We start from the raw sequence: 18,620 nt of genomic DNA on the forward strand, positions 1-18,620 counted from the left end.
AAACTGAGACCTCCCCGTGGTCCAAGGTTGACATCGACCTCTTTCGTGCGAATGGTCGTGACTACGTGTTAATTATTGACTATTTCTCCAATTACCCTGAAGCCGTGAAGCTCTCAGACCTCACATCTCAGACCGTCATCAAGGCCTGTAAGGAGACGTTCTCCAGGCATGGTATCCCACTCGCTGTTATGAGTGACAATGGCCCGTGCTTCAACAGCCACGAGTGGTCTATGTTTGCCAAGTCATACCATTTCAAACGTGTCACTTCCAGCCCACACTATCCGCAGCCCAATGGGAAGGTTGACAAAGGGGTGCACATTGTGAAACAGCTCATCTGCAAGGCCGCGGATTCTGCTTCTGACATCTACCTCGCGCTGCTTGTGCACAGGGTGACCCCACTGTCGCCGGCTCAACTCCTGATGAACAGGGACCTGCGGACGACACTTCCAGCAATACACTTGCCCAACTGGATCACCTCCCGGTGCTGCAGAAGGTGCAGCAGCTCCAAAACCAGCAAAAGCAGGGCTATGATGCTCATGCCACCGATTTGCCCATGGTATCCCCGGCAGACACTGTCAGGATCAAGATATCGGATGGTGGCTGGTCTGCTCCAGCTGTCAGTGTTCGAGAGGCTGCGCCCTGCTCGTATGTTGTACGTATGGCTGATGGTTCTGTTGTGCGACAAAACAGACGGGCACTGCGCAAAGTTGCCTGCCCGCAACCGCTTTCTTCTCCGTTTCCGTCCGTTGTTTTGCCACCTCCTGATACCTTGAACTACAAGGCCACCAGTCAGGCTTCCATCCCGCCTGTCAAGGCGCCGTCGTCCCCATCACCACCTCTCCAGCGTTCGACAAGGATCAGACGCAAGCCCCAGAGACTGGACTTATGAACATTTGTTTTGTTTGCTATGTTCTGTTTTCTCACATGAGACAGCTGTCTTCACATGTAAATACGTTCACGTATGCCACCGCGTGTAAATATGTTAATATGTGCCACCACATGCAAGTACGTTCCCATGTGCCAACAAAACATTTTTTTAAAAAGGAGAGATGTCATGCAGACATGCAGATAATGATATACAGACAGGCAGCAAATGAACACCGAGAACAGGACATGACCAGTGAGCAGGCAGGACACTCGGGTGATATCTCACTATAAAAGGCACGAGGCACTCACACTCCTCTTTCCACTGATGAACATCTACAGAGTGAGTCAGGGTGTATGTACAGTATTACATCTCCAGCACGTGGCTAAGAGCTAGTCTGGTTCAGTCAGACAGAGTAACCACACTTAGGTTAGCAGAGAGTCAAACTCATAGAGAACTGTGCTAACTGTGCCAGTGGTTCAATAAATCAGATTGAACTAACTTCAAGGTCTGGAGTATCTTTTGGTTAAAGCTGCATCCAGTTGCAGCCTGTGTTATCCCAGAGTACATAACACATCACACCAGACCTCTTCCTTCCACAGATATAAGTCCAAACTCATTCACGGCTTGCAAATTGCACATTGAGGCTGCCCCTTCACTGAAAGCATCCCGTGGATAGTAAGTACTCAGTCAGGAGTGTGATTCGGGAGGCACTAAAGTGTGCAGCTCACATTTTTATGAGCCCAGGTGAAAAATCCAGCTTTGATCTCAATCATGTCACAGTAGGAAATTGGTCAGAGTAGAAAAGGACCTTCCACAGAGGCAATGAAGTGAGTAGAAATGGGAGAACTGATCTGTTAAATAACTCCATTTTAATCTGACCTTTTTACTTGCTATGTGGGAGTTGAGATAACTTTGCCTCCGAAGAATATTGCCTTGCCACCTTTTGCAAGACATGAAGGGAAATTGTGCTGGGATCACTATCAGTATGACTGCTTTAAATTTTGTTAAATATATCTGTACGGGTGTCTTTTGTGAACAGTCTCTTTTGAATTTCAATCAAATGGAAAATTATTCTGGTTGTTGATTTGTCTTATTTAATTTGAAAAGGAATCCAAGCAGGTCAGAATCTTCAAGTAAAAGAAGTTCGCAAAGCCAATCTAAAGGAATACAATTTTGTGATGATGGCGAAGATGAGGTAATTTCAAGATTTCCTGCTTTCAGTTATTTACCAAACTAACCATGTTAACTGATATTGTTCAACAATCAGGCAGTATCTATGGAGAGAAATAAAGTTAATGGACGAGATTCTCTAGCCTCCCTGTGGCGTGTTTCTTGGCGGCGGGAGGCGGCCCGCTATTGGCTGGCAACGGGATCTTGTAGTCCCGCAACTATCATGGGATTTCCAATTGAATCCACCTCCGCCGATGTGGACAGCTAGACGGTCATGTCCAACGTTTCCAGTTCTGATGAAAGGCCACGGACCTGAAATGTTAATTCTGTTTTTTTCTCCGCAGATGTTGCCTGACCTGTTGAGTATTTCCATTTTTTGTTTTTTTTCCAGATTTCCAGCATCTGTAGTATTTTGCTTTTGTGACTGATTTGTTACTCTGGTATTTCCCCATCCCCTTCAAATCTGCAGTTCTCAGCTACCTCTTCAAAAATACAATGGCCCCTCTGTACTTGTAAACTACCAGTCCATCTTCAACTTCCCTCACTGTCGAAAATCCCTCAATGTGTTGCTAAACTATTCCTTTTCAACCAGCTGCAGCCCTTGACATGGTTGAGCTGCTTCCTCCTCCACTAGCTTCCAGCTATGTGGAATGTCCTTCATTCTATCAAGGTGTAATCAGAGAATGATTTTCAACAGTTTCTCTTCCAGTATTACCTCAGGAATTCCCTAAAGATCTATCCTTGGCCTTGTGCATCCTATTTCTCATCTATATGCTGCCGCTCATATGAAAACACAATGCTGGTTTTACATGCACAGTAACAAAATCCAATTTTTCCTCAACACCACCACTCTCAACCCCACCATTGTCTCTGAATGTCATCCTACTTGTGACAGTTAATGTGCAGAAATTCCATCCAATTAAATATTGAAAGAATATTTGTTCCTCACCTCGCTAATTACTGAAACCAAAATGCTCCCTGGCCACTGTCTGAGACTAAACTAGACTGTTTGAAACTTTGCTGTTCTATTTGACCTTATGTTGAGCTTTCCACTAGTATTCACTCCATCACCAAGGATGCCTATTTCCTCCGCTCTAACACTGCTCGTCTCTGGCCCACTTTGGCTCACCTGCTGCTAAAACCCTCATCCATACCATTGTTATCTCAAGACATGAATATGCTAATAAACTCCTAGTTGACCTCCCATCTTCCAACTTCCATAACCCTGGACTTGTCCAAAGTTCTGCTGCCCATGTGTTAACTCACACCAAGTTCCATCAGCTCTGTAATCACTGCTTACATTAGATTTAGTCTGACAGTGCCTTGCTTTCAAAATTCCCATCTTTATTTTCAAATTCCCCTGTTGCCTTACCCTTCATTGTCTCGGCCTTCTTCTACAGCCGCCCGAGTTCTCTGTGCTCCTCCAGTTCTGGCCTCCTGTGCATCTGATTTTTAATTGCTTCACCGTTGGTCACTGAGTTCAGCTTCTTGGGCCCTAATCTCTGGAATTCTCTCCGTAAGCTTCTCTACCTCTCTCCTCTAAAGCTTTCTTCAAAACCTATCTCTTCTAAAGAAATTATGGTGTCCTATCCTAATATCTCCTCATGTGACTCAGTCAGATTTGTTTAGATAACAGTCCATTGAAGTGCTTTGGGACATGGATGTGCCATATAAATTCATATTGTTATTGTTAAATGTTCCTGCAGCCTAAAGATGGTCAGAATTATTGTTAAACACAAATAACACTTTGTAGGTAGCTGAAAAATCACAAAGCATTTTATCACTACCTCAGGCAATATTATTATCCCAGGATATATCATTACCTCAGGATGTCGAGTGTTTTAAACTAATAGATTTTAAAAGCAATCACTGTGGCGCTGCTGCTGCTGCCTTTTAAATCAGATCTCAGATTGAGGCTGTTTGCCTAATCAGGTGACATGAACGATCCTCTGCCAATATCCCCCTGCTGTTCTGGCCAACATATATCCCTCACCCAACAACAAACAAGATTAATTGGTAATACATCTAATAGCAGTTTCTGGGACTTTGCTATGTGCAAATGAAGTGCTGTTTTTGGCTCCTTAATAACAGAGATGTTACTTGCAAGTAATGTTTGTGATATCCTGATGATGTGGTAAATTGCTGTAGAAGTGCAGATTCCTCCCTTTAATCATACCAACATCAGCACAAGTTTATGGATCCAAAGGGTTGATATTCATCTTACCGGTGTCCCATTTATGCCTCGAAATGAGGCTGTAGCTATTGCTGTGAGAACAGAAACACTGGCTAGCAATGACTGTCTGCCCATGCTAATTCTGGCTGGACTTCCAGTTTTGGTAACAGTTTCTGGACAAGATCAAATGAGTAGATGAAAATCATGCTGAAATGACCTTTTCAAGAACCAGCTGCCACCTTTTTAGGGTATTCCGGCCTGTAATCACTCGTACATTTTGAAGATCTGTGGTTTTGTGTTTGGTGTCAAGATGCTTTCCTATAGCAGTACTACTCCAACTTGCCACTGCCCCTGCACAACAAGTATGACGTTGGCTGCTTTAGGACAAGGTTTACTTCCTGCACATTTAGCTCTCGGGAACCCACACTTGGTTGCCATGCTGCACTGCAATGCAAATGTTGCCACAATCCCAGAGGACCACATGCTACTCTCGTCTTTCTTTTTGAGCTAGCTGGTGGTGATTTAACCTGAGGGTTACTACATCTCCGGTGAGGGGCAAGAAGAGGGCCTTCATGAATAACCTCAGCCGGTTCAATAATTGAACCCGCGCTGTTGCCGGTTTGAACCGGCCGTCCAGCCAACTGAGCTAACCAATCCTCCCAACTGCACTGCATTTGGATCTATGGCCCATCTGCAAACAGACCATTCTACAGTATACAATAGTGGCTTTCAGCAATACTGTCCAGAATGTGTTTCAGTACATTGATGTTTTTCTGGGTGCTGCATAACTATGCTATGAGAGGATTTTCAGCATGATTAATTCCCACTACTCGGCATCAACAATAAAGGCCGTAATTCTCTGGCCATTGCGATTTTCTACCTCCCTCCGGCTGCGCACCACTATTGTTTCCCGACAACACGGGTGTCTTCAGTGGGAAATCCCATTGACATTCGGCGGGAACAGAGAATCCCGCTGCCAGCAAAGGCATTCCACCGAGAAACACGCGGCTGGGGAACCGAAGAATCTCAACCCATGTCCATTATCTCTCTTTCCAACGTCAAATGAACAGAATTAATCCAAAGAGGAAAGCAATAATCATGTCCGCTAACATTGAGTTCACAGCTACTAGAGAAATGGGCTTGCAAGGCAGGTAGCCGGAGTTGGGAAATTCCCCTGCTCACAGCCCCCATCTTGAGAGTATCGTCCCCCGATTTGCGCAGCCTTATTTCAATAAGTCATGCCCTTCAGCCCCAGCTGGAGATTGGAGGCAGCCACGGATGCTGCCAAATGCCAAGGCAGACTGTTTAAAAGGTCCAGCTGTTCCCTTCAATTTTAGGCTCACCAGACCTCACCATTCACACCCCATCATTCCACTATTCATGCCACCCAAATGCCCCCATGCCAACCCATGTCCCCCCTTCACTTCCAGCTCGCCAATATCCACCCATGCACAGCCCTTGGGAGCGATGCTGAGATGAAATCTAACAACAGGTCTAAATACCTACTACAGCCATCAATATATTAAAACAAATCTCCAATTTATGAAAGCCCATTCAAAACATATAAATCACCTCAAATACTTGATCCCTTATAAAACATGCTTCCATTCATAATCCCACATCAAAGACAACGCATAAAAACCTGTTAGCGATCAGACTGAACTTGGGACCCCTTTGTGAAATAATTATAGCTTGTGGAAAGCATTATTAATGACATAATTGTAGTCCTTGGGGAAATGTCAATAGACAGCCAATGCAATTGGTGAAATTGTTTTTCTTTCAACTCTCACTGGCACATGCAGCCTGTTTTGTTTTTCATTTTAAAGGGCTGGGGAATTAAACAACGTCATATCATGGTTCTACTGACTATTACGCCCTTCTCGAACATTTAAGTCTAGTCTACAAATTTGTGATCTCCACACTATGGCTTAAAGCCCTTGCTACAGTGCAAATTAATGTTGAGTTCAAATGGCCCTGCTCAGTTTGGATTCAGCGCATCCGAGGAGCCTAAAAGAAGTACCGACAGAGATACAGGGAGGTGGTGGTGTAGTGGGATTATCACTGGACTAGTAAACCAGAGACCCAAAGTAATGCTCTGGCGACCCAGGTTCAAATCCTGCCTCTGCAGATGGTGAAATTTGAATTCAATAAAAATCTGAATTTGAAAGTCTAATGATGAGCATGAAACCATTGTTGATTGTTGTAAAAATCTCCTTTAGGGAAGGAAATCTTCTCTGGTCTACACGTGACTCCAGACCCACAGCAATGTGGTTGACTCTTAACTGCCCCCTCAAGGGCAATTAGGGACCGGCAATAAAGGTTGGCACAGCCTGCGACATCCTCATCCCATGAACAAATTTTTAAAAAGTGGACACATTGGTTCTAGTTTTCAAAAAATTCTTGGATTCTGGAGAAGTATCAGAGAATTGGAAACCTGCCAATGAGATACCCCTATTCAGAAAGGGAGGGAGGCAAAAAGGGGTAACTATAGGTCGATTAGTCTCATCTATTGTTGGAAAAATGTTGGAATCAATTATTAAGGGAGCAATAGCACATTTTGAAAATTCTAATCTAATCAAGCAGAGTCAGCATGGCTTCATGAAAGGGAAATTGTGTATGACTAATTTATTAGAGATTTTTGAAGAAGTCGGGGGGGGGGTGGATTAGTAGAAATGTAGTTTCTATAGAGGACAGTATGGACAAGGACATGGACACAGTTCTATATCAGAGTTCATAGACTGCAGCTGAGAGCGGCAGTCCAGAGGCTGTGTTTCCTGATCAGTTTCAGGACATCTGCACAGGGCTGGAAAAGTACATGCAATGGGAGGAGATGGGGGATCCAATTGTTGTGGTCCATGTAGGTAACACTGGCATAGGTAGAACAAGGTAAGACGTTCTGCTTAGTGTGTATGAGCAGCTAGAGGCATAATTAAAAAACAGAACTTCAAAGGTAATCTATTGTTACCTGAACCTTGAGCAAATTGGAGTAGGCTAAAAAAAGATTAGAGAATTAAATGTGTGGTTCAAAGATTGGTGTGGGTGAAATGGGTTTCAATTCATGGGATCTTGACACCAGTACTGCGGGAAGTGGGAGCTATATCATTAAGACGGTCTTCACCTGAACCATGCAGTGACCATTATTCTGGCAAGTTGTGTAACTAAGGGTGCAGAGAGGGCTTTAAATTAAATAGTGGGGCCAAGCGATCATGTGAGGAAAGATGTGATAAACGAAGGAAATTATGGATACATGGCTGCAGGATGACCACGGCTGGGAACTGAATGTTCAAGGGTATTTAGGAAGGAAAGGCAGAAAGGAAAACCATGTGGAGTAGCGCTTTAATAAAGTATACGGTCAATACAATAGTGAGAGGGAATCTTGGATTGGAAGCTCAAGATGTAGAATCAGTTTAAGTGGAGCTAAGAAATAGCAAGGGGCAACAGATATTGGTAGGACTTGTCTATAGGCACCAAACAGTAGTGGTAATGCAGGGTACAGTATTAATCAGGAAATTAAGAGGTTTATGCAGCAAGGGTGGAGGTTTATGTAACAAGGGTTACATGGGGCACTTATCTACATATAGATTGGGTAAACCTAATTAGCACTTAGCCTGTGGAGAAGGAATTCCTGGAAGGTATTAGCGATGGTTTTCTATAACAATGTTGAGAAACCAACTAAAGAATGGGTCATTTTAGATCTAGTATTTAGATTTGTATTGTGCAATGAGAAAGGGCTAATTGATCATTTCATTCAAAGGAGTCTTTAGGAAAGAGTGACCATAATATGTTTGAATTTTACATTTAAGTTTCAAAGTGATGTAGTTCAATCCGAATCCAGGAAATCTAAAGAAAGGAAACTATGAAAGTATGAGGGGCAGGTTGCCTGTGTTAGATTGAAAAACTAAATGAAAAGTTATGATGATAGACTGGCAACGGTTAACATTTAAATAATTAATACATTATATTCTTTTGAGGCAGTAAAAACCAACAGGAAAATTGATCCAAACTTATCGAAGGAAAGATACACTGGCTGTCCAGATAAACTTCACTAAGTTGATCCTGGGTATGAAAAGATTTTCTTATGAGAGGTTGAGTAGGTTGACCCTGTACTCATTGGAGTTTAGAAGAATGAGAGGCAACATTATTGAGACATGTAAGATTCTCAAGGGGTTTGACAGGGTGGATGCCATGAGGTTGTTTCCTCTTCTGGGAGAGTCTAGGACCAGAGGGCATAATCTCAAGGGGTCATCTATTTAAGATCGAGATGAGGAGGAATTTCTTGGCTGAGGGTAGTGAATTTGTGGAATTCCTCACCACAGTGGACTGTAGAGGATGGATCATTAAGTATGTTCAAAGTTGAGATAGATGGATTTTTAATCAGTATGGGATTCAAGGGTTATGCGGATATGGTGGGATGGTGGAGTTGAGGTTTGTTATATCAGATCAGTCACAATTTATTTAATGACAGAGCAGACTCGATGGGCCGAATGGCCTACTTCTGCTCCTATGTCTTGAGGTCTTAAAGATTGTATTCGATCAAAAAGAGAGGCGCATAAAGTTGCCAACATACACGTAGTAAACCTGAGAATTGGCAGTATTTTAAAATGCAGCAAAGGAGGACCACAAAACTGATAGAGGAAAAAAGAATATGACAATAAACTAGCGAGAAACTAAATGGACTGTAAAACGGATAAGATTATCAGACATTACCGGCAGAGACGGGAACATTTAAAATGGGGAATAAGAAAATGGCACTCCATCTGAACAAATATTTTGTGTCTGTTCAAGGAGGGAGATACATAAAACCTTCCTGGAATACTAGAAGGAAGCAAAGCTGGGACCTGTGTGAGACACATAAGGTGTTATTTTGGTATAGCCCTTCTCATAGTGAAAGCATTCTCTGATGCAGCATTATATTTAACCATGTTCACTCTGCCCCATCTTTGCACTGCCTCTTGCCAATGTCCCATTGTGCTCCATGAAGTGACAGCATGACCTCCACCATGTGCCAAGGTGATTGATTTTAACACTGCCATTAGAACTTGCTAATGCCGATTCACAACACCAGCAGACAACTGTTCAGGCACCCTGGCAATCTCCATGACCGTTTGTTCAACAGAACTTGTACATTTCAGGAAGGCTTATCCACACCTCCAGTTCAGGCCAGCACCGTGGCGTTCTTCACCCATTGGTCTGCAATGACAATGTGAATTTATGTTAATCTGATATTTAGTGCAAGGAGAGATATTGCTTCTCACTGCAACTGTCTTTTTCAGCACTCCTTCAGATGAGCATGCACGCCTATATGCCTCAATGCTGAAGCAGAGTTATGTGCCATTCCTTGAACCTTAGCTGCGGCATGCGGATATGACCATTTCTTGGACCTCTCCGAGGCAGAGGGACTTCACCACCTATCTCACGAATGGCCCTTTCTGAAGGCTCGCTTTTTATCTGTGCTCGAGTTGCCCAACCTGCGCTGAGTCCGTATCTGACTACTCCTTACTTATGGGATCGCATGCCCTGACTCCGAATCTAGCCCGTCCTTCCCCATCAGACTGAAAATTGTTAGTGATGGCTGCCCACACTTTTACAAGTCGGATACACAGAGCCTGGAATTCTTTTGCCTCTGTGCACCCAAGTCACTGACTAAACTCTGACCAAAATGTCATTTTGGCCGAAGACACGCTATTGTAATGACACATTGGAATATGTGCATTTAAAAAATATATATATATATTTATATAATTGTTTTATAGTTGCAGCATACTGTAAAACATACAGCAGAATTAATTTTAATTGCACATTTCAGTTGCTGTACCCTCATCATCATTTTAAAAGTAGTCATGTGTAACATGGGAATAGTGTAGTTGTGCATGAATTTATCTGCAGCATGTGAATATGCAATGAGGGAAATGACTCGTTTTATCCTGTTAATAGAGTAACAGCAGCTTAACAATGATGACTATTAATGCTAATTTTAGCACCCATCCTGCAAATGTCAGTCATGGCCATCTGTGATTTGCACTGTTTTGCTTTCTTATTAGTCTTTCTAAGAAGATGACAATAGTTGTACTTCTACAATGCATTACAAGTGGGTCTGTAAAGTAAGCTGCCATAGTCTTTTATATCACAGTCATTTCTACCTATTCACTATATTTGAAAGCAATCAGGCCTCGGAAAACATTTGATCTTGTAAGGGCGGCACTGTGGCACAGCGGTTTGCACTGCTTCCCACCGTTCCAGGTTGGACTCTGGCCTTGAGTGACTGTATGGAGTTTGCAAGTTCTTCCCGTGTCTGCGTGGGTTTCCTCCAGATGCTCTTGTTTCCTCCCACAGTTCAAAGACGTGCAGATTGAGTGAAGTAGGAAACATTGGATAATTTTCACTTTTTGAAGGGGCAGGAAATAGACGCTGGCCTAATGTACACCTGATGTTGGGCGGAATTTTCCCACCCTTCCCACAGGCGGGAGATCTTCCAGTCCCGCTGAAATCAACCACCCTCCTGGATTGCGAGCCATACAAAACGCCGTAGACGTCAGGTCCAGAAGATCCCCCAGTGGCTTGCCACCTTGGCCGTGGGGAGGAATGGGCAAGGGTAGAAATTCCCAGCTGTTGTCTTGGCTGAGACATGAAATAGAAACCCTGTTTACTCCTACAGATCAATGCAAAATCTTCCTCAAAACCAGTCTCTTCGACGAAACGTTTGGACACCCATTGAATCTAACCTCTTTTAGCCTGGCATTTGTTTTTCATACTCCTCTGAAGAACCTTGGTGCAATAGACTGTGCTATATAAATGCAAAGCTTTGTAGTTTGTGAATTGAGAGTTATGGCAAGCAGCAATAAAATGAACGACTCTTTGAAGCCACACAAAAATAGGATTCAGTCATGAATTGATTCAATTAATTTTGATCCATTTGTTGAATTTATCTATTATAATTAAAAATTCTTGAAAATGACAAACTGAGTTAACCACTACAGCAGTTTTACCAAAAGACCACTTTTGCCTCAGCGCATTTAACTTTTTGTCGTCACCTACCACAAGGGAATAAAACATTGTGCTTCCAAAATAATGTAAGCATTAATGTTGCATGTTAATGTGTCTTTGTCTTTTTGACAGTGTACAATACGCATGTTTAAAGGCTAATTGCCTGTAATAAAATGCAGGTGTTTATCTAATTTTATTTTAATCTCTGGTATCACACCCCTATTGATGCTATGTTGTTAACTGATTTAAAATCCTCAATGTAACTTTGAGAGCGATTTGTTCTAATTGTATCAATGCTCTTTATTTGTTCTCAGGATGATTTTGACCCCTTTAAAAGCTCTACAACCTTCAGAAGAAACAGAAGATAGCTTGTCCACTTCTCACAATATGCTGATATTTTAAATTCAACAGATTATCAGTTTCAATTTTGTTGTAATAACAGTTATCCAACTATTGAGTTTAAAAAATATTCCCAGCTGAATCATTTGTCCATTAAATGTGGAAGTTTTTGAGTGGTGGATGTGAATACTTCTATTTTGTTTGTAGTATATGTACAATACTGGCATCCCGCTTTAATCTATATTCAATGTGGATCATATTTTCTAAAAGAACTGTTGCTTCAGCTACCTTGAAATCGTAAAATCTTAAGGATTCCTTGAATCTGCAAGGTTTCAAAGAAGGATTGCAACCCCCCCCCCACCCCCGCCATGTAAAATGTTGCTGCAATAAAAGAAAATGACTTGAGATGCACGTATTTTGGATCTTCTTTCTCAGTGCTGTATATTAAATGCATGCACAAAATCTAGATCCCGTTATTTAAAAGTATATGCTTGATTTTCAAGTAGGTGTGATATTCATAAGCATGCGTCAGTTTAGTTTAATACTTGTTACTTAATTTGCCCTAGAGCTTAGCAAAATTCAGTCATAAGATTGTTGAAGAAAATATTCAATATTAAAATAGAGCAATGTTTTGTATTTAACTGTTGAAAATCAGTTTGAATATACATTAGAAATACTTCTGTGTTAGTCTTCGCTAATGCTTACGGTTGTATTTTTATTCAAAAGAAACAGTGTATAATTCATTAATTATGTAAAAATTCTCAACCAGTTTCACACTTACTCAAAAATATCATGTTTATAAATATATTTTCCGAAAGGCTTGTTGTAGCTCAGGAAACAGAATGAATATTGACAGCAACACCCGAGGCACGATTCAGTGACCGTGTTATGTCTGTAGAGGATCCGGGCACGCTGGGTCAATAGCAGGAAAGGCCAAAATCAAGATTTGCACCGGCCGTGAACCAGTTTGCGATTCACTTGACCTGCTCCCGGTGGAGAGTTCCAGATCTCGCCCAAAAATGACGAGAATATCATTAACCCTCATTTGCATTCATTTCAGTCTCATTACCGAGATTGAATTCAAATGCAACAGCCTCCTGGAAATTGTGTGATTCCCCAGCGGGAAGTCACTCAGGTGGCGTTTAGTACACCTTTTCCAAAAATGTGAAGCTGGCGCAAAGGCTACTGAGGGGAGATGAGTAGCCATTTCCATTTACTGGCATGCAGCTCAAGGGCTCTGGAGCTACTGATCCCTGAATCAGTGGGGAAGAGAGAGAGAGGATCCTTTGAGGGGTGGGGGGGGGGGGGGGGGGGGGCTTGGTCAGGAGCCTGAAGCGTTTTATGTCGGGAGTGAGGGGCTTTGTGACTATGAGGCTATTAATTATATTTGAATATTGTGGAAATCCATAATAAAGGCAACAAGAACTGCAGACTGTCTTTCCTACCTGACACTTCCAGGACAGAGCCCTGCTGCTGCTTCTATCCTGAAATTCAATTTCACTCCCTTCATGACTAGCCTCTAACTTCACAGTTTAAGATTATTTCAAATGAGGAATTAACCTTATTAATGTGGGAGCACCTCACTCCTCAGCACTCAGATGCTTCCTCGAGGGCACACGTACCATGTATCAGAGGATGATTAGTTCATAGTATATCCAGCAATTCATTGAGGCAGCTGCCAACAATCAAACACTGAAGATAAATGCACTGTGGATCTTCTTGCGACCAAAGGGTGAGTGGAGGGCAGCAGAACACGGTCTCCCTAATGTTTTCGCCGAGGTCTAGGGGCTACTGATGTGGTCAGGAGTGAGTGTGCAGAGCAAGGTTTGCCAGCACAAGTGGCTCGCTGAATAGCACTCTTTAAGATAAGGTGGGGCACATAATGGTGGGGAGTTGAGGGTCCCGGGATGGAAGCCCCAACTGAATTTCGGCATCTCTCCTCCAATTCCTTATAGATATAATGGTGTCTGCTGGAATCGATCCCGTGGCGGCTGCCCTCGTATTGCTTGTGGCAGCCGAGTCGGGCAGATGCTGGAGACGGCACCCCATATTGCCCTTAGTGTTGGGTGGGGTTACTGGGTTATGGAGATAGGGTGGAGGTATTGACCTTGGGTAGGGTGCTCTTTTCAAGAGCCGGTGCAGACTCGATGGGCCGAATGGCCTCCTTCTGCACTAAATTCTATGATATGCAGGGGGCCGCTGTACATCCTGCCTCCCAGGCAGCTTGCTGACCCTGCTGCTCTCCTCTGACCCCCTTGAAGGAATAGGATAGCTTGCATCTCATCCACAGCATTGAGAAATCATAAGGTCCCCATCCCAAAACGAGAAGCAGGTATCCGTGCTGCCATTCTTGAGTGTTGACTGGGAGTGAGTGGTGAGGGAGTGTTTAAAAATGGCTCCCCTTGATAGCGGTGAACTGTTGAGGCGTATGTTGGGCGAATCAGACAGCGAGGGAACCAGTAATGGCGAGAATCTCATCGGGCCCATTTTTGGCACTAAGTGCCATTGAATACTGGCTGTTGTGAAACCCCCACCAAACGCAGCCAAAATCAGACTTTGAATTTTTTCTGTTGAATCATACCCCCCGTCAATGCATTTGATGTCCCTTGAGCCTAGCCCGAGTGTTAATACTGTATTGAAATGCTGCACGTTGCTGAATTCTGCACTTAGCCACATAGAGAACAGTAAGCAGTGCTGTCACTCTACAGCCTGACCATATGAAATTGCACATCATGGACATGATTCAATGGAAACATTTTAAAATGTCATTTTGGGCGTGTTTGGCGGGGTGTTCCTCGACAGCCACATTGGCGAGATCGCGGCCTGCTGCAGATAGGACACAGCCGTGACATTCAGGAGAGGATGTCAGGTGCATTCCAGCGACTGCATAGCCAATTGGAGGAGTCCTAAGGATGCAGGAGATGGTGCCGACAATGCGTGGCACCGAGGAGGAACTTTGACAGTCATCCAGATTAAAAATGTTAGCTCCCTTCTCTCTTCACAGATGCTGTCAGACGTGCTGAGACTGTCCAGTATTTTCTATTTTTGGCACGATTATTATTATATCCTTGGCACTGAGCAGAACATCTAAAATGATGTGATGAGGCTGTGTAAATATCTTCCCCATGAGATGTGTTTTTCATGTACTTATGAGAACCAAGTTTGATGGGAGCATTTCTGTTTTTATTTCTGAAGGAGCTGGAACTCAAAGACATAAATCACACCGTGTATTTCATTTGTATCTGATTTTCCATCCACTGATTTCCTTCCTGTTTGTACAGCTCTGATTTATAATGCTAAGGTGCGACCATCAGCTCATTTGTGCAATTAGCTTACCGGCTACAAGACAGTGGGGGGATTTTCCATGCGCGCCCACGGCATGTTTCTCGGCGGCAGGTGGTAGCCTGCCGTTGGCCAGCTTCTTGAGGAATCTTCTGGTCCTGCTGCTGTCAATGGGATTTTCCATTGAATCCACCCCCCACCACTGGGAACCCCATGCATATGGGGTGCACTGTCGCGGGAGCTGAAGATTTCCCCCCCCCCCCCTATTATTTTTCACCTTTTCTTTAAAAAGTTGGAAAATAGCCAGCTGATTTTTAACTTAGTTAATGTCAAATGGAAAATCAATTGCAGTAGAACTGAAGGTATAATGGAATGGTTCCATTTCATCTTCAATGTGTGACAATTCTAATTTGTGATGCACTGCTTTAAGACCCAAGCTGCATATGTAATGCAAATTGGACTACATTTTCTGTCCGAAGCTAATTTGTGGAATTACTTGCAACTTCAAATGGCCCCAGGGTTCACACCACTTAGAGAAAAATGACATGCAAGTGCAATTTAACGGTACGAGGACAATTAAAGACGTGCTTCAAAACGCAGAGGGGAAAACAAACATTCAGACAAGTTCATTGAAGAAACTTTTAAAAATGACCTCAATTGATCAAATACTATTGTTAGTGCTGCAGGGGCAGATAATTAAAACGTGAAAGGAAGGGCTCAATTGCAGGTGTAATTGCGGGTAAGTGACAGTACCCCAACTTCCCTGCTGGCTGCTGGATGAGAGGCTGTGAAGGAGACTTGCTCTCTGACACACATCATCCCATAGGTCAATACTACAGCGTACCTGAAGGTAAAATCAATTTTCAGACTTGTACAGTTATTACTACTGTTCATGGATTTGTGCAAGTCCTTTGCTGCATGGCATTCATTTGTGTCGTAGCAGCTTGGTGTCTGCCTCTGTTGTCCAGGCCCTGAGAAGGCAGGTTCCCACAGTTGTTCAACGGTAGATGTGTGTACAATTTTGGTTGCTGTTGTAATTTTTGAGCTATGCCTTTAGGCATAGGTCCGTGTCCATGGTCTCAATAGTTTGAAGCATTTGTGATTGTATGCAACAATCCCTTCCTTTGCTAATCAACACTTCATGGTAATCGGTCTGGTTATTACACTTGTGGCTTGTTGTGAAGAAAAAATACTGACTTCGACCATACATTTTTTTCTTTAAAAAAAATAAATTTAGAGGCCCCAATTCTTTTTTTTTCAATTAAGGGGAAATTTAGCGTGACCAATCCACCTACGCTGTACATCTTTTTGGGTTGTGGGGGGTGAAACCCATGCAAACACGGGGAGAATGTACAACTTCCACAGACAGTGACCCGGGGCCAGGATCGACCCTGGGTTCTTGGTGCTGAGAGGCAGCAGTGCTAACCACTGTGCCACCCAAGAAATGTTACACATATAATTTAAGTTCAGGAAGTCCTGTCAAAATCCAAAATGTCACAGGCACAAATAGAATAGGGCAGTGAAGAAGCCAAAATTGGTCCCAATTTTTTTATATTGAACTGGGTGTAGCTATTTCAGAAACCAAGTCGAGACCTGTTTAAAATTGTGAACAAGTAAACAATGATATCCAATGTTTTCGCCATGATTTAAATAGCACTAAATTATGGTGCATGATATGGGGAATTGTATGTTTAATCTGTTTTAAAAATCTTTCACATGGTGATTGTACTACAATTAATTCTAAAATTTACTTTTCATAATTTAATATACTCTTCATAAATCATTGGGTCAGCACTGAGTTCATTTAGTTCTGTGGGATCAGTTTTGTATTTTCTGCCCCTCCAGTTCAAGAAGATGCAGGTTTCGCAATATTGATGCACCATGTTTCCATATGGAAAGAGAAGAATCAATAAGAGTTCAAAACCACTGGTTGTTGATCTCCCTGAGGAAGCTCGATTCTCCAGCAGCATTGAGCTAGATGGTTTGCTGTTTGCATTATGAGTCTTTGCTCAAAATTGAATTTACTGTTTGCAAAGCCCTTTGGGGCTTCTTGAGGCTGTGATTAGGTTTAATGGGGTTTGCATGTTAATTAGCATTGCTTTCTTTCTCAGCAATCCTTTGCTTCCCCCAACTCCCCTCCTTATTTCTCTGAGCCCATCTATCTCCGCTCCTTTCTCCGTCCCAATCACTGGCTGGGATTTTCCTGCTCTGCTGTGGGGGAGGGGATGGTGGCTGGTGGGAAGGATAAGAACAGAAGGGGGAAACAGGCAGGGTTGGAGATGCTCAAAGAACAGAGTACTTGGGACAATAGTTATAAGACAGTCCAAGGAAGAGCCTGTCCTAGGGCTGACGCCACGCTGCCAGGGGCATGTTGGGGAGACTGTCTTGGAGTTGAACGGGCTATGTTAGAGAGGTCTGCATGGCAAACACATCATGGGCGGGGAAACATCTCTGTGGGCAATGATGATTAGGCACAGTATGGTATCCATGTCGAGGTCAGTCACCTGAAGCATGTGGGGCGGGATTTTGTGATCTTGAGGCTAAGTATTGACGCTGTCGGAAACGTCATCGCGTTTCTCGATGGCGTCAACACGGCCTCAGGATCAGCAATTCTGGCCCCTACAGGGGGCCAGCACGGCGCTGGAGCGGTTCACGCTGCTCCAGCTGCTGATCCCAGCGTCAACTGTGCATCGCGCATGCGCAGTGGCTCCCTTCAATGCGCCAGCCCCGACGTAACATGGCACAGGGCTACAGGGGCAGGCGCGGAGGAAACGAGGCCCCAAAGGGGCCGGCCCGCCGATCGGTGGCCAGGCCACATCGAAGGCCCCCCCCGACCCTTCGCCGTCTGAAAGCAGGTGTGGACGGCCCCGGCAGGTCTCGGATTTTATACGACGGCCACTCGGCCCATCCCGGGCCGAGAAGCAGCAGGAGGGGACGTGCCAACCACACCGGCGCCAATGGCACCGATTCTCCGCTGTGCGGAGAATCGCGTGGCGTGATTCCTGCCGGTCGCGGCAATTCTCCGGCCCGGCCCTGGGCTGACAATCCCGCCCGGGGTTCAAATCATGGTGTGAGGCAGAGAGCAGAGCAACATTCAGCGGGGCATCTGGTTCCTCTAAGATTGTAACTGAAAGCCATTGGGAAGTATTGGGTGATCCCATGGGAGTAGGGGATCCCAAAAAGGGTGCATGTGGCTTTGAGAAGGGGAGGGGTCAGGTCAACAAAGGTCATGGGGACATCAACATTAACGGGTTCAGGGGGAGAACCGGAATATTCACATGGACAATGATAGGGCAAAGGTAATGGGAGGCTGGGTATAGCGATAGAAGGAAGGAGAATAAGGTGGTGAGAATGGAAGGAACTCGGTGGGTGATTGGAATCTGGCCTCCCAAATGAACAACAGCAGCACGAGTTTCGATCCTGCCTTACAATGAAGCAGTTCAAATACAAGCTGGAAAAAATAGATCAGGGTGGGGTTCCAGCATGTGAGAATAATTTGAACAGCAATTTTGGCCAATTGTATGGGCACTCTATAAATGTCCTGCTTAAACAATGGAGAGCATGACTGCTGTACTCATAGGTGTAATGACAATGAACGGCCTTTGCTCCTTTACACATTCAGGCAAGAATCCATTAAGTTTAGGTGCTGCAGTATTGAAAGCACTAGCAACAGCGCCGCTCCCGATGGCCCCGGGGAAATACTCAGTGAGTCCGGTAATAATAGCTTCATTGAGAATTTGGAGGCAGTTTTGCCAAAACTTCAGGTTGGGGGCAGGGTCAAGGGAAATGCCGATTCGGGGGAAC

The 18,620-nt window shown here is 43.9% G+C and overlaps 1 protein-coding gene across 2 annotated transcripts in view; it reads left to right on the forward strand.

The window, feature by feature from the left end:
- Positions 1-11,939, forward strand: part of mre11a (MRE11 homolog A, double strand break repair nuclease) — a 117,937-nt gene extending 105,998 nt beyond the window's left edge. For both annotated transcript variants that reach the window (XM_072476417.1, XM_072476418.1), the window contains exons 19-20: positions 1,976-2,063; positions 11,510-11,939. In XM_072476417.1, coding sequence (XP_072332518.1) covers positions 1,976-2,063; positions 11,510-11,563 — 142 coding nt within the window. In that variant the 3' untranslated portion in view covers positions 11,564-11,939. The remainder of the gene's footprint in view (positions 1-1,975; positions 2,064-11,509) is intronic.
- The last annotated feature ends 6,681 nt before the right edge of the window (positions 11,940-18,620 follow it).

The sequence above is a fragment of the Scyliorhinus torazame genome, chromosome 15 (assembly GCF_047496885.1).
Source record: "Scyliorhinus torazame isolate Kashiwa2021f chromosome 15, sScyTor2.1, whole genome shotgun sequence".
NCBI lineage: Eukaryota > Metazoa > Chordata > Chondrichthyes > Carcharhiniformes > Scyliorhinidae > Scyliorhinus > Scyliorhinus torazame.